The sequence below is a fragment of the Athene noctua genome, chromosome 12 (genome assembly GCF_965140245.1).
Source record: "Athene noctua chromosome 12, bAthNoc1.hap1.1, whole genome shotgun sequence".
NCBI classification, from domain to species: Eukaryota; Metazoa; Chordata; class Aves; order Strigiformes; family Strigidae; genus Athene; species Athene noctua.
In genome coordinates this window covers 16,990,501-17,016,383 of record NC_134048.1, presented here as the reverse complement: position 1 = coordinate 17,016,383, position 25,883 = coordinate 16,990,501, and the positions used below count along the sequence as shown (strand labels likewise).

The 25,883-nt window shown below is 45.8% G+C and overlaps 1 protein-coding gene across 9 annotated transcripts in view; it reads left to right on the top strand.

The window, feature by feature from the left end:
- Positions 1–25,883, top strand: part of GRIA1 (glutamate ionotropic receptor AMPA type subunit 1) — a 193,438-nt gene that overhangs the window by 60,417 nt on the left and 107,138 nt on the right. For 7 of the 9 annotated variants that reach the window (XM_074916523.1, XM_074916522.1, XM_074916521.1 and 4 more), the window contains exons 1-2: positions 6,855–7,160; positions 9,313–9,450. The exons of 1 other annotated variant lie outside the window; for it this stretch is intronic. In XM_074916523.1, coding sequence (XP_074772624.1) covers positions 7,079–7,160; positions 9,313–9,450 — 220 coding nt within the window. In that variant the 5' untranslated portion in view covers positions 6,855–7,078. Of the gene's footprint in view, positions 1–6,620; positions 6,683–6,854; positions 7,161–9,312; positions 9,451–25,883 lie in introns of those variants that run through there. One more of the 9 variants, XM_074916519.1, reaches the window with a different exon arrangement.

Here is a 25,883-nt window from a genome sequence, read left to right as displayed (position 1 = left end):
GCAAAATTACATAATGGTATTTTGTATCACAATGACTTTTTCTTCTGATGGTATTTTGAGGGAATTCAGGTTATTTGTGCAGGGTCCACGTGTGCAAATAAAGAAAATCTCTGCCTGTAGAGTTTTCATGAGTCTGTCTCTAGTCAGTTATTAGTCTTTATGAAATCCAACCCTTTTAATACACATACAGCCTGCTAATTGGCAATACACCACACCATGGGCGAGACTGAGACAGTCAGACAGGGTGGGATTCTGCATGATTGTGTGATTCGATCCAACATAGCAATTCCTATTTTTCTCCAAGATAAAGCATGGGTAGCAATTAAGGAATGAGGAGAAGAGACGTGAATATCTGTATTGATTGCAGAAACTAGTGACAGAAAGACACTGGTAATTCTGGTGATTTTTTAGGTTTTCTCTTTTGTGCATAGACTTCCCCCTTCCCAGCTGGGAGCAGGCAGCCTGCTACAGTCGGATGTGATGCAAGGACTGGAAATTGATACTTCTTTTCTTGACTCAGTTACTCCAGTTCAAAGCTTTGATTCCTTTGACTATTAGAAAGGCCAAGATCAGCCACCCTAAAGCACAGCCCACATGTTTGTTTATCTTGCATGTTAGCAAAGCAGCCCGGGAAACGCTGAGCCAGATGGTAATGATGGGATCTTTGCAAGGCTGTTTGAATTGCGGCAATTGCTGCTGCTGCTTTTTGGTTTGGTTTTTTTTTTTTTTTTTCTTCCTAAATCAGCATCCTTTTATCTTCCTCATTTCACGTTTGTTTTCTGTGCGTCTTGGGTTTGATGCCAGGGATTAAAAATGAGGGTTGATTCATATATCAATATTAAACTGCATAATCACCTCAATCATTATTTGACTTCATCCGGAGCATTCACAATGTTTCGGGAACTTTGTGTGAAAGAAAACTTTGTTGCATATATGAACATTCGACCGAATTATTGATAACCAGTTGCATGCCCTGTGTCTGGCTTTTCACATTAAATAATTCTCTTACCACATATTTTCAATATTTTTTTAATTCTTATAATTTATTTGTTTTTCCATTCAATGAGAAAATAATGTGACAGCACAATCTGTGGCAATAATCTTGGGGGGGGGGGTTTTCTCAAACAACAGCAGACCTACTGTAAATTTAATGTATTACCAGTAATTTCTTCTTCCTCTGGCGAGGCTTAGAGAACCATAAGGTGCTTTAATAACAAACAGGGATCCACCCACAACTCTGATTTATGTTTATGACTCAGCAAAGAACGTAAACTGAGACTAGGGCAGAGAGTGTTCTATAAGTAGTTATAAATCAACCATTCACCAGGAAAAAAAATTAGTACTAGCAGCTTTCCCTGTATGAGGAAGAGAGCAGTTTTGGGGTTGCAGATGACAGTCTTGACTCTTTCAGGGGAGCCAGTAAAGGGGTCAGTTGGGATTCATCACAGAGAGATTCGTAGTGTTTCCATGAGTGCTCACGTAGACAGCGACCCCGCGCAGGGCTGTTTGCGTCACTGTCTGACTGAACTGTCCCTAGTTGAGCATGTGAAGCCCATTGGGTGAAAGCAAACCCATCCTCAACAGGCCAGCTGGATGGTGGGACATAACACTGTGAGAAATGAAGTTGTAGATCTGAACCTGTAGCGTTTGATGCTTGTATCTGAATTGGACTGAGCGCACAGGTTACATCCTTAGGTGACTCCAGGAAAGCCCCTGGCCCTTTGGTGCTGAAGGCTCCCCATCCAGCCACGCCGGCTGGCAGTGAAGCCCAGCTCGTGGGAGTCCATGGTCCTCGCCAGACTGATCGTACCCCGTGGGCACTCTGATCCAAAGCACAGCATCCCTTTGCCAGCTGCTGCTGCTGAATTTCCAGCTGAAGGGTGTGCAGTGTTTTCAGTGCCACTCTGATTGACGGGTTTATCTTCCAGTCCATTTACTTACTTAATTATTCCACAGTGAGTAAGAAGTCATTTCTTATAAATATGGTAATAAGTGGATCAGAATGACAACAGAAAAACATTCTTGTACAGTTTGTGGGAAAAGCTGACGTTCTCCAGTCTCAGTTCACATTAGGCTTCCCCTATCAGCAGTCAGTAAATTAAGAAACAATATCTGGTGATCTTAAATCATCAGCCCCCAGATGCTGGGCATCAGTCAGGACCTGCTTGGAGCTATCCTCATCTTGGGTGTTGTCCCTATCCCACATCTTTGCATTTTAGCATGCGTTGGAAAAGGATAAAGCTCATGTTTCCTTTAACTTCTTTGAGTTGCTTCTGGGATGTCAAAGCTTTTCAGTTGACAACTCCAGCTGCCTTGTAAAGGAAACAGGGGCCACAGATACCTCAGGCCTGACTCATTGATGAGAGCAGATTTTTTCCTTCTGATACCAAACTTTGCTCAGGCTATCTTTGTAAAGGAGATTCTACCAAAAATTATTTGGCAACTACAGTTTGTGGATGCTGTTTTTCAGCATCTGGTGGAAATAATCCCTTCCGAGTTTAAAAGATTGAAGTAAGTGTCTGATGTAAAATAAACTATGTATGGATGCATGGAAATGACCATAAAGTGCCTGAAGTGCCCCTGTTTCTACTTTAGTAGGAATTTTCTGAGTGTGGATGAGTGAAGGGCTAAGGGCTTGGGTCCCTGTCTCTGCAGGTCTGAAATCCCTGTGCAGGGTAAACTCTGCTTTAGAAAACAGTCTGGGAGTGCAGTGGGCTCCTCAGCCACTCTGGTCTCTCCGCAGCATCTTCACATGCGGGCAAACACCCTTGAGCTGTGCCATCGGCTCCTTGCTGGGTGATCCGGTGAGTGTGTGTGTGCACTTACAGCACACGTACGCTTTCCTAACCATGTCTATCAGTGTCATTTTTGTGTGGGTGGCACCAGTGACTGTGCATATGTTTGCTGGGTGTAGGTGTGCCAAGGGCTATCTGCACACACGCTTCCCGGTACGTCAGTGCTGTGAATGGAGGGAGCTGTCTCAGCCCTTTTCCTTTTTGATTACTCCCAAATTTTCCTCATTTTGAATTTCGGAAGTCTCTCCTCTCAGCACCTGCACTACAATCATTCCTTGAGAGGTACATTATCCAAAATAACAAAATTGAGGTGAACAAGGCAGGGAGAGAAACGCACGTGAATCCATTAGCATTCATTTATGCCAAGGCTCTGCGAAACCCATATGAGAGTCTGTGTTGTTTGGAGTTTAATGAAATTAATCACTATAATTACATTTTGCTCTTTATCAAAAGCCTCCTATAGAGATTGTCCAGCTAGGGAAAAAAAAAAAAGGAATTTCAGAAATAGTGGTATTTCAGTAGCCTCTTTAAAGACATTCAGGAGCATCCTGTAAAACACAGTGGGCACAGGGGGAAATAATTCTGCTGGGAGGTCAGACAGATGCCGAGTTCTGTTGATTTCCTCATTTTTTCCAGGCTGTAAGCTTCTGCATGTGAATGAGTCCTTTGTTTTTCCAAGGCTCCTGGTACAGAGATGTATCTGCTGCAACAACCACTTATTTCCTATCCTGGAAACAAAAGCTCTGATAGTGAAGTCAGACTATTCTGCTCATGTGGACAACTTCATGTCAAGGAAAGCAGAGCAAAGAGGAAGGTGGCAGACAGCCTCCTCAGAGACAAAACTCTCTGGTGTGCAAAACCTTGGAGCAGAAATGGCTGAGAACAAAAGTTCTTGCCCAGTACAGCAAGGTCAGCTCCAAGCAGGGCACAACAGGAACGGTAGCTCTGATGTATTAATTTTCTTATTCTCATGTCTGGCAAAGATTTTAAGTGAACCAGTTACACGCTTTTAAATTTTCTTGATAGCACTTCTTACCTTAAATTGAAGAGCTTTTTTTTTTTTTTTTTTTTTTTTTCCTTTTAGACCTAATTCTTTACACTCAATTGCATGGATTAATCCCACAAGACCTTGTTGGATGTTATCTATTAACCACCAGATGCCTGCCTGTCCCACCTTTGTGGTAAGGACCCTTTGAGACAAAATACAGATCTTCAAAACTCCACTCCCTAGTATTTTTAGTTTATATGGCACTGTGCAATATATGCTCTATTGAATGATTTTATTTGTTTTCTCAAATCTGAAAGGAGGAATAAACTCCTTCAATTGTTTTTTAAGGTTCTTGATAATTCAATTGGGCTCTTCTCTCAGAAGACTGGTGGATTGATCTGTCTTTCTGTCGTGACCACTCTTGTGACATCGAAGAGTTTCATCAGTTTTCCAAGACTTAGTTTGGTGTTTAGCCAAAAGTTCAGAAGCTATAATGCTTTGATATTGATTTAAAGAACCTTCAGATCAGGTAGAGTTAATTCCTAACATCCTTGTGCTAACAAACTCTGAATAAAATGCTGTTATCTTTAGGGGAAAAGGAAATGAATACCTTCTTAAAATAATGATCTTATTACCACTTATCTTGTTACGCTGTGGTGAGGTTCTCCTTGTTAAGCCACCTGCACTTCGGGAAGTTTATAGACAAAAGTAACATTATTAATTAATGCGACTGTGAAAGCTTTCTGTGAGCTATTACAACATTTTATTGTTATGGCTACTACTATTATCAGATAGGCTGTTTGGGAGTTTTGAAAATGTGCTAGCATCCTTCTGTTGCACTGGTTATCCTTCAGTGCCTTTCTTCAGATTATAAATGCAGCTGTTTCTATTAAATTCTGGATGGAAAGCAAGAGCCCATAAAAACTATCAGCAGGTTATTTTATCCTCAAATCAGTATTGCTTAAATTATACAAGGAGTGAAATGGAAGTCTGATGAAGGTACTACCTATCCAAGAGCAGATGTAAATTTGTTGTGCTTGAATATGACTCTAGGATGCCAGTCACCCTGGCAGTGAGACAAGGTAGGAGCATCTTTTGGCTCCTGTAACTGACTCCTGGATACCCGAGCAATTGCTCTAATGAACCTGCAGTCTCTGGCACTAAGAGTCATTGCTCTGGTCAAGGGTGGTTTGGGGAAAAAAAAATGAATGCATCCTAGAAGGATGTTTTATTGCTTGCAAAAAGGAAGATGCAAGTCTTCTGGGCTCTGTTTTTTTACACTGTAACTGTACTTATTGTCCTTGTAAGAGGCCACAGAGTTGCAGGCATCAGTCCAACTCCTCTCCACTGCAAGTTATTGGAGTATGGTGCTGAGACCCTACACCTACTCTGGAATTTATGTGGGTTTTTAAGCAGAAAGTCACAGTGAAATCCAGAAAACTGTCTAGGAAGAAGTTAAAAATCCCAAACTCTTATTTTCAGAGATGAAATGAAGGCCTGCACAAGGTTCATGGTCCATTCTTATTTACACAGAGCCTTTGCCCGTAGCCACATGAGGGATGATTTTTCAGCCATTGTCACGTTTGGCTGTGGAGATGCAGGACCATGTATGATGCTCCTCTACCCACGGCCTCCGTCACAGCTGGCAGGAAGGGCTGTATGGGGAAGCAAACCTATAGTAAATCTCTTTCAGAGGAAGTAGAGGACCTGCCAACAAATAGATGCTGTTACCTCTGTTTTCAAGACTATTGTGTTCATAAAATGCTTGAGGATATAAAGAGTACTGTTGTCCCTCCACTATAAAGTTATGTCAGACCTGGGCCCTGTGGCCAACAGGGAATGTCTCCATGCTACTGCAGATTTTGTAGGCTTTGGTCACACCCCATTTCAGTTTTCCCACTCTGCAGAGTCCTCATCTGTCCAACTCTTTCTTATGTGGGAGCAATTCCCGACCTTTGAACATTGGTCACCACTCTGATGCTCTTCCAATTTAACCACATGCTTTTGGAGATGGGGAGTGAGGACCAGGGCAAGGCACCCTACACCAAACCAAGATGGGGCATCTGAGTCCTATTTCTAACTCTGCCCCAGACATCCTTTTTTCTTTCTGTTTCCTCTCTGCTATTTCCCCCCTGTGTGTAATAAGGCTGCAAACAGTAAGGGCAGAATCTCTGTGCCTGAACATGGGTATCCAGGTTCTGGTACAAGAGACCCCAAGTTTGGTTTGGGACTTTTATGTGTTTCTGAGGGGAAGCGGTGAATTTTCTCTCCTTTCTGAGATGGCTATGACTGTGTTCACAACAGTTCTCCCACAAATATTTCTAAATCCCAGGTTGTTCCTAGGAGCTGTATTTTGTCGTTGTTACTTTTATTGATTTTTTTTTTCCTCCTTTGTTTTTGAGCAAAGCTGCTTATGGTCAAATAAGCTTCAACCTCACTAGAACTGCCACAAAACAGCTCCTATAATGATCCAGGCTAACAGAGCCACCTAATTTCACAAGCCTGTCCTATCTGATGGTGCTGGTGAGCACAGATTGCTCCACATTAAACGCAGGGGTGAAAAGCCTTGTAGGTTAACTGTGGGCAGGAAAAATCAGTGAGAAAGATGATGGGGGGGTGGGGTGTCCTTTTTTTCATCCTTCGGGATCTCTTGCTCTGAAACCCTTCTTTCCGAGGCACGTTTGCAGAATACGACCCTCTTTGTTATCCTCATGAGCCAGGCTGTAGAGACTGATCTGTTCAGCTCCTGGACCCAGGGGTGAGAGCCCAGGTTGGGAAGCGCTGGATCAGAGGCATGGGAGTTTAAGCCCTTTCTCTAGAGGAGTTTGCCACCTACTGATGTGCAGGTTCCTCTAGCTCCTGCCAAGAGAAGTTGAGGGGGAAAGCCTGGAATTTAGGGGTAGGTGGGAATTGCCCTTAGAGACCCCAGCCAGGACCCTCGGGGGGAATAGGCGGGGCGGGGGGGGGGATGCGGTACCCAGCTGTTGAGCTCCAACTGGGAGAAGGGGAAGGAGCTGGGTGGAAGCGCCTGGCATGTGCGTGCGTGTGTTGTGTGTGGCGGGGGAGGGATGTGGATGAGGAGCGGGCTCTCTTTCTTTCTCACGGGGCTCAGTTAATCCTGCTGCCAGGCGGTGTTTAGCAGCAGTCTCAGCGCTGGATTCCGAGCGAGGGAGACGCGCAACCCTGAAGGCGCAGCGGAGGGGAGGCGAGAGAGGCAGCTAAAGAGAGCAGAGCGGGGGAAAAATCAAATCTATGCTTGGAACTGGGCTTCTTTTTCGCCAATGCAAAAGGGAATATGCAGCACATTTTTGCCTTCTTCTGCACCAGTTTCCTAGGGGCGGTGTTAGGGGCCAATTTCCCCAACAATATCCAGATAGGTGAGTGCAGAGCTCGGAGACGTTTGGGGGTGCCGTGCCCCGGCAAGGGGGGGTAGGGGTGGAGAGGGGGCGGTGGGGGAAAACTGACCTGCTCAGTTGCTTGGAAAAGCAAAATACGTGTGTGTGTGTGAGAGAGAGAGAGAGAGAGCGAGGGGGTGAACCGCGAGGTCTGGATTTGTGCGTTGGTACCAGCTTTGCAAGAGCAGAGATATATCAATTCGGCTTTGGGGGAGGGGAAGATTGGGAATAAATGCCTGCACACACATCAACATAGAGAGAGAAAAGTGCCTCTGAAATGGAGGAAGCACGAAAAAAAATTATATCTGGTTCTTGCTCTGAGAAATGCCTGGGCTGCCATTGTGCGTTGCTGCATTTGCAAAATCAGAGGTTGCATTACGCGTTTTTGTGAGGATGCTCTCATCTGTAGGTAACTGGGACGAGAGGTAACAAACAGGCGCTCTCTGTTGTTGTTGCTAAAGAATAAAGCCAGAGCTATTGGAAGAAGATTTTCCATTGAAGTCTCTTTTCATTTCATGCTACTTGCTTCCCCTGCACACCAGCAGTGCCTGTTTGATTCCTTTCTCCCTTCCTGTAACTTCTCAGTGCTCCTCTCCCTCCCCCGCTCCCTCCCTCCCCCCCCAGGTTTATTATTACCCTCCCATTGATCTTTATTGATGATGGTTTGTAGCCTAGCCCCAAAATTCTCTTCCCTTGCATGCCGGTTTTCTTTCCCGCCTCTCTTCTCTTTACAATGCCAATCAATTGCTAACCCACCAAGTTCAGGCAACTCCTGTCTGACTCCAGCTGCACAATCGGTGCTTTTATTGCTGTTGCTGCATCCTTCCCTGCCTCCCTTTAACCCCAAATTTGTGCAACATCCCAAATCTTTTTCCTTTTCAACAAACACATATAGCCGAGCTTAACTTGGCTACTAGCATCTTATTCCTCTGACACCCATGATTAGGCTGGAGGGTGGGAGGAACGAGGCGGGTGTGTGTGGGGGGCGGATATTCATGCACAAATAGCCCTTTCCACACAACAAGGAGATGCCCTCATACTAAAGATGTGCAGAGTGCCGTTGATGGCAGGTCTCTGCACATTTGTTTCTTCCCCAAGCCATCTGTCCTGGAGGGGTGGGCATTAATAGTTTCATTTTCATTCTACCTTGTTGCTAAGTGCTTTCTTTCCCTACTCGTAAAATGCCAATTACAGTGCTCTCTTTAAATGCAAATAATTACCAGACGGTCTGAATTTAATACCATCTTCCTGGATGCTGTGAAGGGATCTGCCACAAGCCAAGTTTCCTGCTGTGGGAGCGGCAGGAAACTTTTCCTAGGGTCGGGTTATCCCGGCAGGTCTATGGGGAGAGAAAGGCTCTAAGCCTGGGTCCAGCCTGGTCCCAGTTCCTGTCCTATTTATGTCATCCTCTGGTTTGGGGCTTGTCTGTACTTCTGCTCAGATCGATCCCTTTGAGGCTCAAGCTTTTGATTTCCTTCTCTCTTTGAGTCTGGCCACTGTCACCTGTTAAATTTAGAATTTTTCCATGCAGCAAACTTCCAGTAGCAGGAGTTGTTTGGCCATGGGTCCCACGTTGCTCTGGCTCTCGCAGCCCTGTCCCCATCCACCCAGTGCTGCACTCGTTGGGCCCGTCTGCCCCATACCCCAGAGTCCCATAGAGTGGGGGAACCCCTGCACCCCTTCTGGAGCAAATGCCTACTCTTAGTCAGCAGGGTTTAAACTGAGCCTAATTACAAGTGAGGGGAGGAGGAAAAAAGACTCTCATTCCTCCTTTATAAAGGTAACCTTGACAGTGCTTCCATTTCTCTTCCTTAAAGTTATGGGGGGTGAGGAGGTTGAGCCAAAGCCCTGGTTCACCCTGACCCCACAGGCTGCCAGGCCCAGGGAAGCATCAGGGCTCCTATATGTGATCCAGGCGTTACATAATGCACGAGCTGGAAAGGTTTTCTGCTCCCAGCCTGTCCACAGTGGGCACAAAGCCCCCCAGGTCTTGCATGCTGGAGGGTTTCTGAGTGTCGAGGCACTCCCTGGGCTGGGGAGCTGTAGCCTCTGCTCACAGGAATATTTTGAACTGAAGAGGTTGCTCATATGGGTGTGTTTAAGACCTTTCTTCTTGTTCTGTTTTTCTCCTCAGGGGGGTTATTTCCTAATCAACAGTCCCAGGAACATGCGGCTTTTAGGTTTGCGTTGTCTCAGCTCACGGAACCCCCTAAGCTCCTTCCCCAGATCGACATTGTGAACATTAGCGACAGCTTTGAAATGACATACACCTGTAAGTAGCGGCGTTTGCCGTACTTTCTCTTACTTTGGTTTCTTTAGTCTTGGCTGGGGTTTTTTTTGTGTCAGACATATGGGACATCTTGCTCAAAACATGCAGCTTGCCTTTAGGTTCCATGCAAGAAAACCCCAAACACATTGGCAAACAATTTCTGAATCATTTTGATTTGTGCTAAGACATAGGGGTGAGGTAGTGCTGCAGTTATTCAGCATGTCTTGCATTTTCTCTTTCATTGCTTCCAAAACAGTGTAAAACCCCCAACAATTAATTTCCTCTTGTTTCTCTAACCTCTGCCCAACTCATTATGTTGAGGTTTCATTCCCATATTTCCTATAGCCCTGATGTACAACAGAGACACCCCTTTCCACCCACTGGGTGTACAGAAGTCTCTGTTTAGTGTGAACAGCTTCTTCTTCAGCCCCAGTTTAGCCATCTGTCCTTGTAATTTAAGAAAGACTTATCAGAAAACAGCAGCTTGGTGCAAGTGGAGTCCAGATCCACAGTAAGGGGCATGCCTGATAATGCAGGGATGTAAGAGAGTTCTAGTCTCAAGAACCAGCTAAATCAATGGCTTTAAAAACAAGTATTAAAGACTGAATTCACGCCCCAAAGTCGATGCTGGGGTGTGTATCTGTATCCCACTAAAGCACAGCACATTAACTGTGCTGTTCTTAGATGATATAGTTGGAAAAAGAAAAACTGGCTTGCCAGGTAATGCCAAGATTAACAGCAACAAATGAGACCAGGAGGGAACCAGAGGAAAACAGACCCCCATAAAACAGCCCGGGGGTTGCGTTAGGGGCTGTTGCAGCATTTGCTTCCCTTGGAGCGAGCGGCGCGGTGCTGTGCTGTGCATGGGGGGCTCGCACCGCCGGGATGCGATGCACTAAGAATTTCTCGGTTCAACTTGGTGTCAGACACTGCTTTCACTCTCTGAGCCTCTGTGTGTGTGTATGAGGACTGTCAGGAGGGACTGGAGGAACCCTTCCCTTTGCAGAGCTTGTTGGATTGTTGTTGGCTCATGTCCGTAGTATCCTTTTGATTCACCGAAACATCCTCTTGGCAGTTTAGTCATGTGGAGAGTGGCGTAGAGGTGGACACAAACTGTTCTCTCTGCTCAGAAATACACAGAAGGGAAAAATGCTTTCCTGCAAAAAGAACCGGGAATGTACAGGAGGGGAATTAATAAGGCTCTTTGAAGAAAAGAAAAATACTGTATTTTTTTTCTCTTGGAAGGTTTGCAAATATAAGATTGCAGGAATTTCCTGGCCAGTGTGACATAGGAGAGAGAAGTAACAATTTGGCCACACTTTCATTGGAGTGTCTAATGACACATCTAAAGATTTTCTATTTTTCTTAATATCCCTCTATTTGCCAACTACAAGGTTCCCATCAAGGTGGAGCAACTATTTTAGTGCAATCCAATGGCACTTCCTTGGCAGAAAAACTAGACAAATAGAAGAAAAAAAAGACAGACCGTGTATCTGTCAAGGGAAAGCGTCACCCACCCGGGGTAGAGTTGCTGACTGTGGCTGGAGATGAGCTATTTCAGTGCTGATAGCAGGAAGAAAGCAGAAACTGCAAGAATATCAATAGAATAAATTCTCCATCTGCACATAGTTTTCCCTCCCTCTCTTTGCCTGCCACTGATGGTTTTGTTTACAGCATTAACGTTGATAGCAAGACCACGATACTAGTGATGCTTCAGAAATCTGTCATTAGTACCACGGGGGCGGGGGTGGTCTCACAAAAGCTGAATGGAAGCAAGACAACCTCCCAAAGGATGTTATATTTGAGTTCTATGTAGGGCACGTTGTCCTAGATCAGACCAGCGGAGCACTCCTCACAGCCCAACTTCACTTGCCCTCATTTTCCTTTTCTTATAATTAAAAACTTCCTAAGTTCTTCCAGACTATGGAAGGCAGCATTTGTTTTGTAAGCACAAAAGAAGGTGTTATTCCATGTACCCTAGGGGAAAGAAAAAAACAACCCAAAATACCCAGGCTGATAGGAGACTTGGTTTTAGTACTCTAGGGCTGGAGTGAAACTTTTGGCAGGAATTATCTCTTTCCTCATCTTCCAGCAAATTCCCTTCCTGGTTGCCAAGACTAGATATCAGCAGAAAGATCTGTTTATTTACAGAGAATAAAAACCCTGCCCACGCAGTGGTCCTTATCTTCTGAGAAAAGACTGGCCATGATACTGGCTCAGTTAAAGTACCAGTTTTTGTTCCCATGGAGATAGAGAACACAGCATTTCCTTGTCACTGGCACTACCTGTTTCTCTGATGGCTAAGTCAGGGGTGTTTGGACCCTGTAAACCTGGTGCTGCCCCTGTCAGGATCTCCTGTAGGACCTCTGAGGAAGACTAGTAGGTCCCAGCCCCATGGCAAGTCCTGCCTCGTGCTAGGATCTGTCCTCATGTGCTAAATGCAGTCCTTATGGCAAGTGCCTGAAGTAGCATCGTTCAAAATACAGAATATATATTAAGAATCAGTGGTGATGGCAGAAGTAAAAAGCCTTGTTGGGCAGCTTGCAGGGCGATGATGAAGTGGCGGGATGAACTGCAGCAAAATGACAGCACCCTGTCTAAGGAGATCGTATGCAAAATGTATCTCAGCATCAACTGTGACACCTCTGCCTGACATATATCTGCTTACCAGTTAGGATGAGCAAGCTTTTCTGTGACAGTGGGTGAATTTACAGTATGACATGCACCCATTTGTGCACCGGTGACAGTGATAGGAAGCCGTTAATGATGTGCTAGTGACGATCGTAAATTGGTAACAATAATACCCATGAAAGTGATAAACCTGTAAAATACCAGGAGGCTGCTGTTGTGCTGGGCTGCCTGTGACAGCCCAGCAACAACTTTTGCATTTCTGATGTTTCTAGTTGTGGACTTTTTATCATTACGCAGTGATTGTGAATACCTCTGTGTGGGGCACCATCCATCTACAGGGTCTTGTGGTCCCTGTGCGTAACATATCAGTAGATTATGATTTTATGCAAGCCGTAATCATAAAGAAAGCAAAAATAGGTAGTAGATACGATGTGCAGCAACTTCATATTTCATGTGTGTGGTTGATGCTAATATTGTTGTATCACTGAAACACGGGCACATTTCAATAACTCATATATCTTCCTGAATTCATTCCACTCCACAGAATAGATGGTAATGAACATGCTCTGTGTTTGCACCTGAGTACGTGGTGTGGCTTACTGGTAGGAAAATACACACCTGTCAATTTAAAGGTTCCTAACTAAAGGTTGGGAGACTTTATATTTTTGTGCTGTTTCTTTGAAGGCCAAGGCAATTGGTCATGGGGAAGGTGAATTTAGAGTCCTTCCTTCAGCAGAAGTATATAGCAGTGCCGGGTGACTATGAAGGGTAAAATGATGGTGTGGTGTAGCTGTAAGGTTTGCCTAGTGACGTAGCAGAGCAAACCCTTTCGATCATCTTTAAAAACATGTTCACAGATTCTGTCTTTGGCCATGTTTTCAAAAGAGCTTTATGGCCTCAACACAGTCTCTAGCAAACTCTGCCTGGCTGGGTTTTGCTGTGACTGTGCTCAGAGCAGACCTAGCATGGCAGGGCTGATGGTGAGGTCTGAGCTGGGAGGTGTGGGACGAGAAGAGGGCTGCTCTGTGCCAGATGCGGAGACGCACGGGGTCTGAAGCTTAAGAGAGAGTTGCAAATTCCTGTTCCTGGGAAGTCCAGTGACCATGAGCACCGTGTCCTGTCGGCAGCAAAGGGATGAGAGGCTGCTTACTTGAGACAACCTGTGCTGGTAATGCTTTGATTCTTCTTCTCAGCCTCCATTCATGCACATGTAATGCACATCCCCATCCTGCGCATAGCCCAGCTCCTTGGGGAATACGGGTTGTTTCAGGCACAGCTCCACAGCTTCATTTAATTTGTGGTGCAGAGCCTCCTGCTTGCAGACTCTGGCTGGAGTCCCCAGGTGAGCCCCGGCGGTGTCAGGCAGACGGTGGTGGTGGCTCTCGCTGTCGGGGGAAGACAGTGGCTCAGCAGCAGACGTCCCTGGCTGTGACCTGGGGGACATGCCCTGTTGAGTGGTACTCACAGAAGGTGAGTCACCAGCTTGGTAAATCTGTCCCTGCAAAACTCACTCCACTTCTCAGGGATGACCAGCGACTAAAAAAACCTCCGTTCAGTGCAGCCCTGTAGCTTTGCTGATGCAGCCATTGGATTTTGTGTGCTTTGGTGTTGGGGTACTGAGAAGGGACATTCAGGGGCTGCACACCTGAAATGCACAGGTCTGCACAGGACAGCAGCAGTGTTTTGCAGCTGCAAAAAAACTGTAAAGAGGCTGAAAAACAGTTAATCATTTATCCTTCTCCTTCCATGTATGCACAGCTACAGTTACTGTGGGGTCCATACTGACTATGGGCTCTGGGTGCTGCTAGAATATCAACAGTTGAATCTGTTCTGCATATTAGAAAATGAACATGTAGTTTGGAGTCTGTTCATATTTTATCAAGGCCTCCCAGTACCAATTAGAGAGGGATTTGTAGTGATCACTCATTCTGTGCTTATGTTCTTATCAATAGCAGCAAGCTTAGATCCAGATCAGCTATGAAATGAAGTACTTCTTTTTCTTCTTTTTCTTGGATACTTATGTATATAGATAGAGTATTTCTGGAGATTGCTTTTTATCTCTCAAATTACCTCTCAGAGACAGGAAGGAATAGGCAAACATTTGAATGTTGTCAAACGAGGATCTAAATTTGGCTTAATTAAACAATTATTGCGTGTTGAATTTAAAGGAAGCTTCTTTGTTGACAAACATACGATGGTCGCCATTTTTTGGAAAGGTGTTGCTGTAATTATTCCAGCAGCAATCAATTAAAATGCAATTTTTTATAATTAAACTTCCACAGTCTAAATAAGACCAGCCTTATAATAGTATGTAATTGTTGTGTTGGTAGACTTGTTTTTATTTTTGCGGTGTCAGAAATCTCATGTAAATGCTTCAGGATTTTTTTTTTTTTTTCTGCAGAGCTCAGGATGCTAGCTATGACTATTTAATGTGAGTTAAGCCAACAGAAACATGGATTCAGTGATCAGATGCAGTCTGATTAATACAACACAGGTACTACAAGGAAATACATCTCCTTAGATTTTGGAATAGGAAAGGATGTGATGCAGGCAGATGAATCACAGAGAATCAATTCACGTTAGAACAAATTGAGGTTAAGGATGCTCAATTGCTGGCAGGGATGGGCTGTAGCTTTCTAGTGAATGCATGCTTGTTTAGTGAGGTGCCAGCACCTTACAAAGTCAGGTCCAACCCCAAGGAGGGTGCTGATGGGTGAAATCCTGCCAAACAGGAGGGAGCTGCTCCTGTGGGTGACACCAGCCTCCTGTCTCCAAGGTCTCTGCAGGGGTTGTGGGGTGGGCACTGGATGCTCCGCAGTCACAGCTGCTGCTGAAGAAGGTGGGAGCTTGTCCCATGTGCTTTCCCCAAGAAGAAAAAGGATTTAAAACCTGAGTGCTGAGCCATTTCCTCAGCTACAGCTGCCAAGACAGGGCAGGTTGTCTTTCTACCTTCACAGATCTGGGCATGGAGAGCCTTGGGTGAACATGGGCCAATATCATCAACGGGGACACTGATGGGGCTCCACTGTCATTTGGCAAAGGCAGCCCTGCCAAGAGGCTGGCAGCACCTGTCAGGCATCAGGAACGGGTTTCCCCCAGTCTTCTGTGTCCAGTTCTCTCCAAAGGGCATGGGGGGCACTTTTTGCATGACTATTTTTATGCATTTAGTTCTTTATACTGGGCTGTGGGAGCGGTGCCTGAGGAGAAAAGCTGATATGACGCAATTAGGAAAAATCAGAGGAGGAATAAGGGGAATTTCATGCCTGCAAATCTATCTGCTCATCTAGAAAGGATCCCAAATACTCATTGGTGACAAGCAAAAAAGACACTGAAGAGGTAAAATTTGGGCTCTGCAGCAGGCAGAGAAGGGATTTAAGAAACAGTGAGCAGCAGAGGCCAGACCTGTCCATTGTGTGACAGTCACAGTTTTCACTCACAGCTTATCCTTTCTTCTCTAAAAACAAAGCTTTTTTTTTGTGATAGGGGTCCTACTGAGCCAGAAACACACAGGCTCTATTTTTTGGTATATTAGCAAGGTGAGAGTGGAAATCTTCATGTGGCTGCAAGGAAAGCAGCGTGGGGAAGCACGCTGTTCCTTTCCAAAACTCTAGTGGGAATTTTAGATATATACGTTTCCATTTTCTTTAATAGGGTTACGGCCCAAAGACAACATCTCTCTGTCACTAGAAATAGTCCCGGTTAGCTTCAGTGACACATGAAGCTCAGAACAAACACAAAATCAACATGCTCCTTAAAGAGGGAATAAGTCAGGGAGACTTTAATATTCTGCAGATCCAAATTCTTCAGGGTGCAGTATTAACACAAGTTTGAAGACAAAGATGCATTTCTTTCAACGGCATTCCTTTAAAGAGAGATGGGGGTTTAATTCTCTGCTTTTAGTTCTGTAGGACTGAAGGAGGGTAACGTTCTTCCCTGTGAAAAGTGCCATCTGGTAGAGCATGGGATGTGCTCTGGGAGGTTACAGGGACTTCTGAGGAAATCAAGTATTAGGCAAGATGCAGAAGAAGGGCCAAACTGAGCCATTAGCAATCCACAATCATCCTAGAAAAAAAAAAAATTAAAATAATACTGAATTATTAGAATAATAACAGCATGCTACCCAGCAGAAACTGTTCCCTGCTCACCTGCTGAACTGATCACTCATTAGCTTACACAGTAACGAGTCTCTGGTTGATTTTCTCAAGCTGCCCTTTAGCAGCCAGACCCACTTGTTCCCTCTGGGGCATTCTTAAAAAAACCCACCACAACACAACATAAAAGAACAACACCCTCACACACACCCAGCAACATTGATTCTTTTTATTAATGTATTAGTTATTTTCCACATTCTCTGCAAACCACACCCTTGCCAACCCTCATCCAGGGTTGCAGTTTCAGGTGGAGACATCCTTATGCATTGCAGGACTGATTGATCCCTTGAGGAAGTATCAGTGAGAGGCAATGAAGAAGCAAGTAACAGCTACAAATTGCCATATTTTGGCTTCTTCAAGAGGGTCTTTTCATTCTCTGATTTTATTTGTTTTTGGCAGAGTGGAGGAGTGAAAAAGAAAACAACTGATGTCTAAGACTGAGATGTAACATACAACTGACGGCAGGATTCTTGTGTGTATATAGCATATGTGTCTGCATCTCTCTATATGCTATAGGAGTCTTGGCGTGATTTAATAAGCAAGGTCCTGTAACTGCTAGAGGAGATGAAGTGGGAGGGAGATGAAAGGTTGAGGGCTGAGAGATTGGAGGAGAGGTATAGAAGCCAGAGGAGAAGTACAGAAGCTGTTGTAAGTAATCTGGATGCATCATGGAAGGATCTCACAAGAAAGGGAGAGCTATTTCTCACCTCCCTGCCCTCCCAAACACTTCGCTTTGATCTTTGCTAGCAGTAAGCTTCCAGAGCAAAAGACATCAGTGTGACTACACTGATTCAGACGTGGTTTTTCTCCAGTGGGCCTGCCGATATCCCCTGAGTACCCTGAGCCTTGTTAGCTTTCCTTCCACACAACACCCACACCCCATTTCACGCCGTCCATGAGAAAGAGGAGGGTGTTGCTATTCTGGCAGGTGAGAGAAGAAAAAAATTACCAGCAAGCATGGGAGCTCGTGGGGAGAGCATGGGCAAGCAGAGTCCAACAGAGAGCACACAGGGATGGAGGATGGATGCTGGGTCAGGAGCATCACTTGGAGACCTGGCATGGAAAAGGGGACAGGCAGCAGCTCTAGAAAGACTGTGGACATGCCGTAGCTGGAGTTTTCCCTTGTCTCTGTTTCCAGCCCTTAGCTGAGCCAGGGGAGGTTTTGCTTTGCAAGGGCTCTGTCTCCTTCTGCCCAAATATGAGCTAGAGCCTGTTGGTGTCTCCCATCTGGCCAGCACTGTAGCTCCACTCACTCCTGGCCTCCCTCTCCTTCCTGTAACTACCACAGAGCCAAACCTCTGCTTAGGGCAGGGAATCCCCTGCATGGGATGAGTATTGCAAACTGGCAGCGTATTTAACACAGCCTGCAGCTCTCTTGCTGCTGTGGCAGTCCCAACATGCCACTGTGCTTTCCCCTCCGTCAGCCCTGTGCAGCAGGACACCTTGCATCCTTATTACATGATGAGCACCTCCCATTTATATATGACTTGTTGCATGATGCACGGGAGCAGAGGGCCATGTGTTGGTCCTGAGATAGGGCCATTTGGCCAGGGAAAAGTGAGACAACAAATGCTGAGATGTAGACGACGGTGGGGTGAAGGTTAGCTGGAAGAGAGGCTCTTGTCGGAGCACAGGTGGCGGGGGAGGCTTGGGGATGACCACCTGATCCGTGTCTAGCAGGGACCCAGATCAGCAGGGAAATGGGGGCAGGTCTGGGCCGCCAGCACTGTGTCTGCAAAGGGCTGAAGCAGCCCGCAGAGCCGCAGCTGAGAAAGAGGCCTAGCCTGCAGGGAGTTCAGGAGAAATGTCTTTGTGCAGAAGGTGATTAATGTCTTTAATGAATTACCAAAGGAAGTAATAGGAAGCCAAACCACATACAGCTGCAGTGGGGGAAGGGGCTGAGGGGACATTGCTGTTGCAGGCAAGGACGAGGAAGCGAGCTATGGCACAGGCCATGCAGCGATGCCGTTTCCAGTTCACTGTCCCAGAAAAACAGTCAGGCACAGCAGCTGTCCCTAGTCCATCCAGAGCAAAAGCAGAGCTGAGTGCACTGCACAGATTTAATCGCAATTAATTCTGTCTTCCAGCCTGTCCTGGTTCTGGGGTCTTTTCTGCTCAGCTTGTTATGGCTGTGCCAACCAAAACCCACTGTCTGCAGCCTCGAGGTGTGGGGATGGTAATCTGGGAGTCCCTGTGCTCATCTCCTCTGGGGACAGCAAAGGGAGATTATCTGGGGAGCACAGAGCCTTGCTGGAGGCTGGGACCTGGATTAGCCTAGGTTGACAGGCATTAAGAGTCATCAGTTTTTTGGGAACCCACAAGAAATGTGTGGATGAAGTTAGGCAGATTTCTAACATTGAGTCATCTTTATCATAACATCCTCCACCTTAGCAGCCTCATGTGCCAGACTCAGCAGACACCTTGGAGGGAGTAGATACCAGCACCTCTCCTGAACTCGCAGAACCCCACACAGTCCTGGGACAGGAGGACGCCCATTCACAGTCACCCACAGACTGGAAAACAAGCTCTTCATGTTCCCAGACATGTCCATGTTCATGTGTTAACTTTAAAGAGGGCAGTGAGTTCACTGTGCAGCTCCTGGGCAAGAGGTGAGATAGCTCCTGCATTTCCAACCGTGCTCCCAGAGTAACCATACACCTTCAGAGCTGAGACCTTCTGCAAAAACCCCGTATCACCTCTTGTTCTGGAGTAACTAGCCCTAGTTTGGGGTATGTGCTTGCTCTGTCAAAGAGCTTGCTCATTCAAGCATCAACAAAGTTTTAGTGAGGCTTAACAGTCATGCTGAAGTGGGAAAACCAACACACAACATTGCAGATAGCAGCTGTCAGTTGAGAGACCATTCTCAAACTTCTCTTCTTTGCTTGGCAAACTTTAGTCCATTAAAGCTTGTTCTCAAGTGAAGTCTTTACATGTGTCCTCAGTACAAATGCTGATTCACTGTCCCCTTACTAAACCTTTCCGCTCTCTGCAAAGTGCCAGGTAAAGCAACAAAATTGCACGCTTATCAGGTCAGTTCTGCTTTGCCAGATGTCTGTGGAGGGACAGGGGGAGAGGGGAAGAACCAAGCCCAAGTTTGACCCAGGGTGCTCGTGCCATGTTGCTGCTTCTGTGCCTTAGCAGCATCTTTAAGCAGCAGGTCCTAAATCCTTAAAGCATGAAGAAAGGAATTTGTCCCTTCCAACTTTTCTGGTTAAGGATTAGATACTCCTTAAGGTTAGCTCTGTAATCAGCAGAGAGCTCTTCTTTTGAACAGTCAGACACCCATCTTGGTACAGGGAGGAATTGCCCTCCAGAGGTGCCTGCTTATCTCCCTTGTTGATATGAGAAGCCAAGGTGACAAACTTGACTTAGTCAATTTACTGTGAGACCTTGAGAGGTAGGTAATACATCTGCAGACTCCTACCCAAAGTGTCTGCAGCTGTATTATATTCTTCTGCTAATTCCTCAATACTCTGCTGAAGGTGATACCTCAGCAGTACTAAACATTTTCCTGCTCTCTCTGTGAACAGCCTGTAAAGGCTTTGATAAAAGCAGGCATCACATTGCAAACAGCCAGTTCGCAGTTGTGCTATTCTGATATATTGCTAAGAAGCGATGAAAACATATGTTCATGGCATAGAAACTGCTCTTCTCAGGTTCACCTTCTGTATTTTGTAACAGTACCGCAGTGGCCGCTCAAGGGCAGGGGCCTGCCGTCATCCAGAGACATGCTCTCATCCTCTTAGCCTCTTCTATTTCTCACTTTTCATGGGCTCACTGCTGGCAGTAGTGTTTGCAGTGCTCAAACAATGATGTCTGGGTTTGCTTTTTGCTGTCTTTACTTTAAGCAGGTCTCTTTCTCCCTCTTTCTGTTGATATGCTCCTAGTTGATACTGCCTTTCCCTAGGAGTAGGCTCTGGGGGATCATAGAGTTGGTATCATCAGGGGAGGAATGACTTCGGATGCTAACTGTAGCATTTTCAAAATAGCACCTGGGGATTTGACTGAGCAATCCCCACCAGCTCTAATGGGAAGAGCACAGCTAAGTCCTGCGTGACACTGGAACAAACAATCTTGTGAGCTTTTTTGAGGGGAAAAAAAAAAAAAAAAAAAAAAAGCTGTTTGGCCTGAAAAAAAGCGTAATTTTAAAAAGTAGCATCCTTTAGCAGCTAAGCCAAATCAGACCCCAAACCTGGAATCAAAACACACCTGAAAATCCTGGGGATACTCTGAATCTCACCCTGCTCTGGTCCTGAGTTCTGATTGCCATTTGACCACGATCTCAGAGGTGTGTGATCGCGATGCGCATTCTGGTTTCCTCTTTCAAGCCTATCTCAGGAAGACAGGTAGAAGTGTGAATCCAAACTAACAACTAGAGCAGAACAACTTTAAAAACAAAAGGGGGAAAAACAAAAAAACTCCCAGAGCCGTGCAGTGAAATCTAGAGCGGTCTCGCAGAGGCTGGAGGTAGAGGGAAATCAGGGTCAAGATGACCGAGGGACAGCAGCATCCTCTGGTGGGACTGCGGGAGCCTTTGGCAGAGGTGAGTTTGTCTCGGTGTTGTTTCCATTAATGGACCTGTGGGGGGCTGCAGCCCCAGGAATGAGGTGCATTGCTGTAGGACTACGGGCACTCATGCTATAGGATGGTTCACGTCCAGAGCTGCCAGAGGTGTAGTCTGCAGAGGTGAGAATTGCAGTGTTTTCCCTAGTTATTCTAGCCTGCATCCAACGTAGAGAATTATTCACTTTCAACAATAGCAAATTTAAATTTAAAAAAGGCTCCATCAAAAAGAAATTGCACTTGACAGTTTCCCTTTAGCCACGGGAGAGCAACAAGCAGCTGGGCTCAGGAGCCTGCCTTCCCATCCCTTTCTGTCTGCATGTTCTGTGGTTTTGGCATTGCGAAAACGGGAAGCAGCTGTAAGCCCTTTGGATCACAAATGGGTCTGGGAGTCTGCTACCTCTGCTAACAACTCATTTATTATCACGGAGCAGACAGTTTCCTCTGAGCCAGTGCAATCTATCATTTCTTAAAGATGCTGTGTGAGATTGAAAGAATTTGCTTTAAGAGTTGGCACCTGGAAGCCTGTAATGAGTCCATCTTTGGGAATAAATCTCCTTCCTCACTGAGATTTCTTTTTCCCAGCTTCAGCTGGAGCAGCCCATGGGTACCACAGCACAGGCAGGCAGGGAGAGGGATGTGCAGCAGATGCACTCTTTCCTCTGAAAAGTCGAGAGCATCCGTGCTCTGAAAAATTCCTTAAGATGAACGAGGGCCCTTTGCTTCTCTCTCTGCACCCAAAATACTGGAGGGAGAGTTAAGAGGCTATTCTGGCCCCCTTGCGTGAAACCCATATATGCAGTTCAAGGCAGGTTAAGTCTGCCACATGCAATATCCCACCCAGTCAGGACCTGCTGCTGCCTGGCCTGGATTTCATGCTGTTTCAGCACAGCATTGCTTCCTCTGCCTCGTCAGCCTATTTGCTCCCCCAAAGTGTGGGGTTACACAGTGGGAAAGGGGCTGTGGGTCCATGCTGTAGCCCTGAACAAGTCCCTGCATCCAGGGACCTGCAGTCAAAGCAGCTCTGCCAAGGGGTGTTTCCCTGTCATTTTGCCTGATGCACCAGGGAAGGGTCCCATGGGGTCTCCTATGCAGATATTGAGTGGTCTGGTGTGGGCACTCCAAATCCAACCCTCCTTTGCTATAGAGAACGGTGAGGTGATGAAAGGCCACACTGATTATTCTTCCTGCAGCAGCTATGAGCTCACACCGGTGGTTTTAGCTGTTGTTACCCCTGTCTGCTTAAAATCCCAGGCTCCCAACGTGCTTCAAGGGAATTTGCTGTCAGAGTCAGCAGGAGAGATGGCACGATGTGCTGGTGTGTGTAGGTTGTCCCAGGTGGTGGGGCACTGTGACCCTCTGCAGCTATTTTTCTCAGTTTTCACGTTTAGTTGGTGGATGTGGTTTAACCTTTCTTCTTTTAATTTGCACTCATGAATTATTCCAAGCAAACCCAGCATTTGTCTTAATTTTGGTTTGTTTTTTAAACATCTTTTCAGTGTGAAGGGAAATCAGGGCTACAAGCACTTGGTTCTGCACTATTGGTTTCCTGGACTGCGGATCAAGCCCTTTCTAAAGAAGGTTCACTTGATCCAGAGGCACTCAAGGGGATTTTGTAGTCTGTGATCCCGTCACTGCTGTCTACCTTTCCTGCAGATTTTGCCCAGCAACACTATGCTCCACCCTGATTTTTGCTCATTTTTTCCTTCCCTGCAGCAGGATTTTCCTCTTGGCTATTCTGCTCCAGTCTGTGCCTGTAACCGTTGCAAGCCCCATACTTAAGATGTCACAACCATCTCATGGCTGTCGTGGTTTCTGCTGTTCACCTGTTGCATCTCCCTCTTGCCATGAGTATAGTAAGCTCTCACAGCAGTGTTTCACCATTATATTTGTTTACCAAATATTTGGGGTCCTGATTGTTAGCTTAGGTCTGTAAGTACCAAAAATCAGATCTTTAAAGGCATTTTGGTGTTTACAGAATCTGCCAGGAGCATCAGTACCTAAATGTGATATAGTGTGTTCTAAGTGATGCTAAGTGTCCCTGTGGGTCTGTTTCAAGCATACAACAAATAGGATTAATGGATTTTTATTTTTATTTTATCCAAACCATCTTTTTTGATGAAAGAACAAGCCAAAAGCAGGATTATAGCTTAATGATTTTTTTTTGTGGAAGGTGTGTGTTTCTGCTTTTCTGTTCTGTGTTGATGCTGCTGTCTGCTGCAGAACAGGCTCTAATGGCAGCTAAACCAGGATTGCTCCCATGGCCCACTTTCTTCCTGGCCGTGCATGGTCCACTTTCCTCCTGCTCATCCCTGGCTATTACTGGCTTTGCTCCACTTTGGGTAGACAAGAGGAAAGGACAGTGTTGGATACTCCCAGCCTGGCTGTGCTGTGGTGGAGGGCACAGAGCTTATATTGCTACACTCAGCTCTTCCTCTTGGGCTTGGTTTGGCATGGTTCTGAGATACCTTGTGTGGGAGCAGATCCCCTTCCCCAGGTCCTCATCTCTCCCAAAGATCTTGCCTTGGGATTGTGCATTGGTCTCACACCTTGTTTTCTTGTTTGTCAGAGGAATCTACTGACAAGATCAGATGACTGAGGAGTTCTAATGGCTTCTTTGTGGCATTTCTTTTCTCAAGAAGTAAAAGGCAAAAAATCTGCAAGGGGATACACTAAGACATCAATGGTAGAAAAAAAAGTCTTGAAAAGGGTGTCTTGAGGAAAAAAAAAAAAAAAAAAAGAGAATTGAGTTTTAGGCAAGTTGGAGAACCAGGGACAGATGATAAATGGGAGCTGAACGCTTACGGCAAGTGCATTAGAGGCAGCCTCTAATGTGTTCTTTAAAACAACATTTGTTGCAGCGTGGCCCCATCCACAGATGGCAGCTAAAGCGTGCAGTGAAATGCCTCCTCTGATCCTGCATCCCATCGCTCTAGCCGTGGGGTTGTGCAATTAGTGAAGGCACCAGCATGAAAAAGGACAAAGTCTGAGATCCTGAAAGAGCAACACCTGATGCATTGGGCCGTGTAGGCTTTTCTGCAAGGAGCGAAAAACTAATCACTTTTCAGACATGTCCTAAAGTTAATGGAGACTTTGACTTCAAGCCTCAGATGACCTACCTGTGCCTTTGAGACCTTGGCTGTGTCAGTAGCTTTTCTTTCTCTTGTGTGTGAGATTTTATGTGAAGGGCGGCTTTAGGGAGAAGTTACATCGTAAGGGTTTTTTTGGATACTCTTCCATCCTGGTGGCTATTTTTTCCTTTTTCTTTTTTAGTGAAAGTGGACGGGGGGGAGTGGGAAAGACTGGCATTGATGAGGCACCACTGAAGCCACACTGGAAATATCTGAAGCCCCTTGCAATTCAGCAGCGTCCATTTAGCTGGAAAGGGCTGGGTGCTCAAACAGGGGATGTGCTTTCTGTGACTCTCAGGGTTATAAATGAGTGGAGAGACATGAGTGACCACTTGCCCGTAGGAGAGGACATGGCTTTGCATTTCTGATTAGTCCCACGTCAACCTCATTTCTTGCTTATGTTTACAGTCCTTGCTTTTCCTGATGAATCTGATTCCACTTTGGGAGGGTCCTCAGATCCCTGGCAGGTGGAGACAGCCATCTGGTGGGTACCCAGAACTCTCCCGTGTCTGCTGGCACATGAGCAGCGCAGTAAGACATCTGGGAAGTGATGGGGGAACTACTTCTCCTGGAAGCACCAGGCAGCATATGGGTAAAGGCCATGTAGGTGCTTTGAGTGGGTGAGCAGAGACTACCTCTGCATGCAGGATCCTCAGGAACGTTTTCACCCAAGCAAACTTTGCCACAGAGCAGCCCAGCAAAGCAGAAGTGCAAGGGGCCATGCTGAGTGGTTACAGTCCATATTACTCATTATCTGTTCTCCCGTTGTTCTTATGACAGCAGGAAAATGTCCTTCACGTTGGCAGTGTAGGCTCATTCATCTCTGCTCCCCAAGTGACAAGAGCATGATTCACCTGCTCGTCTCAATCTTCATCTTCCTCCCCAAGAGTGGTGTTGGGGTTCAGCCCATACAGCAGGCCAGCTTGGCTGACACCCTTTGCGCCATGCTGCCTTGCCTGAGATGGAGCAAGCATAGTGCTGTGGATGAACACTGACATGACTAAGCCACTTTGGAAGAGGAGAGACTGAACCATCTCTTCTTCTCCCCCACTGCCCACAGGGAAGCATTTAATCTCCCAATGGGAAGAAATTCATGGAGTTGCATTTAAAATACTAACCCTTGCACAGTGGAGGATGGCTTCTCTTGATTTCACTTTTGTGTAGCACCAGGCAGCCTCACAGTGGGTGAACCTTTTCCATTCAGCTCAGCCAATGTGCCTCTAATTTTCCTTTTTGGTCTTCAAGGCCTGAAGAAAGATTATTGATAACTCTCATTTGAGCAAAACCCTTCTTTTGTAGACAAACTTCCTTAGGAAAAAAAGGGTAAAGGCCGTGGATACTCGCTAGCCTGTCACCCCACTAGAATTAGGTCTTCATTAGATAAAAATGTAGTGGGCAAGTGCCTTGCTCTCTCCGTGTGTCTTGTAAGCTTCCTCTCCACTCCACATAAGGAAGGCAGTTTGGGGGCACTTCCCTCCAATGATTACCCGAAGTGTTTAACTGGTTGTGACTGGAAACCCACCAAGGTTTTGAGGAATGGCCTTTGGACCATGACCTATCCTTAACCTAAACAGAGTCAAGGAAATCTTGTCATGCCTACATTAAAGAAACCTTTGGGATTGCTTCTTCCAAGCTAGAACCTTCCATAACCAAAGGACTAGATCCAGCCCAATACAAGTTTCCCAGCAGACCCAAGGTAGATATTCTAGAGACAGTGCAAATAAGAAGAAATGTATGTTCTGTTTTGTTTACCCTGCTGTGATTTAGTAGCAGTGATCGTGGCGAGGCTTGAAGTTTTCCAATCTGAGTGTGGTAGAGAAAAGCAGAAGATGTCTAACTACAAGAATTATAATTATTGTTAGGCATTTCTGTGGTTTTATCGAAGTATGAAGTGAATTCTGGGAGGGTTGTAAATAATAAATGCATTCTCCCAGGATGTCCCCAGGTTGCACCCTGGCAC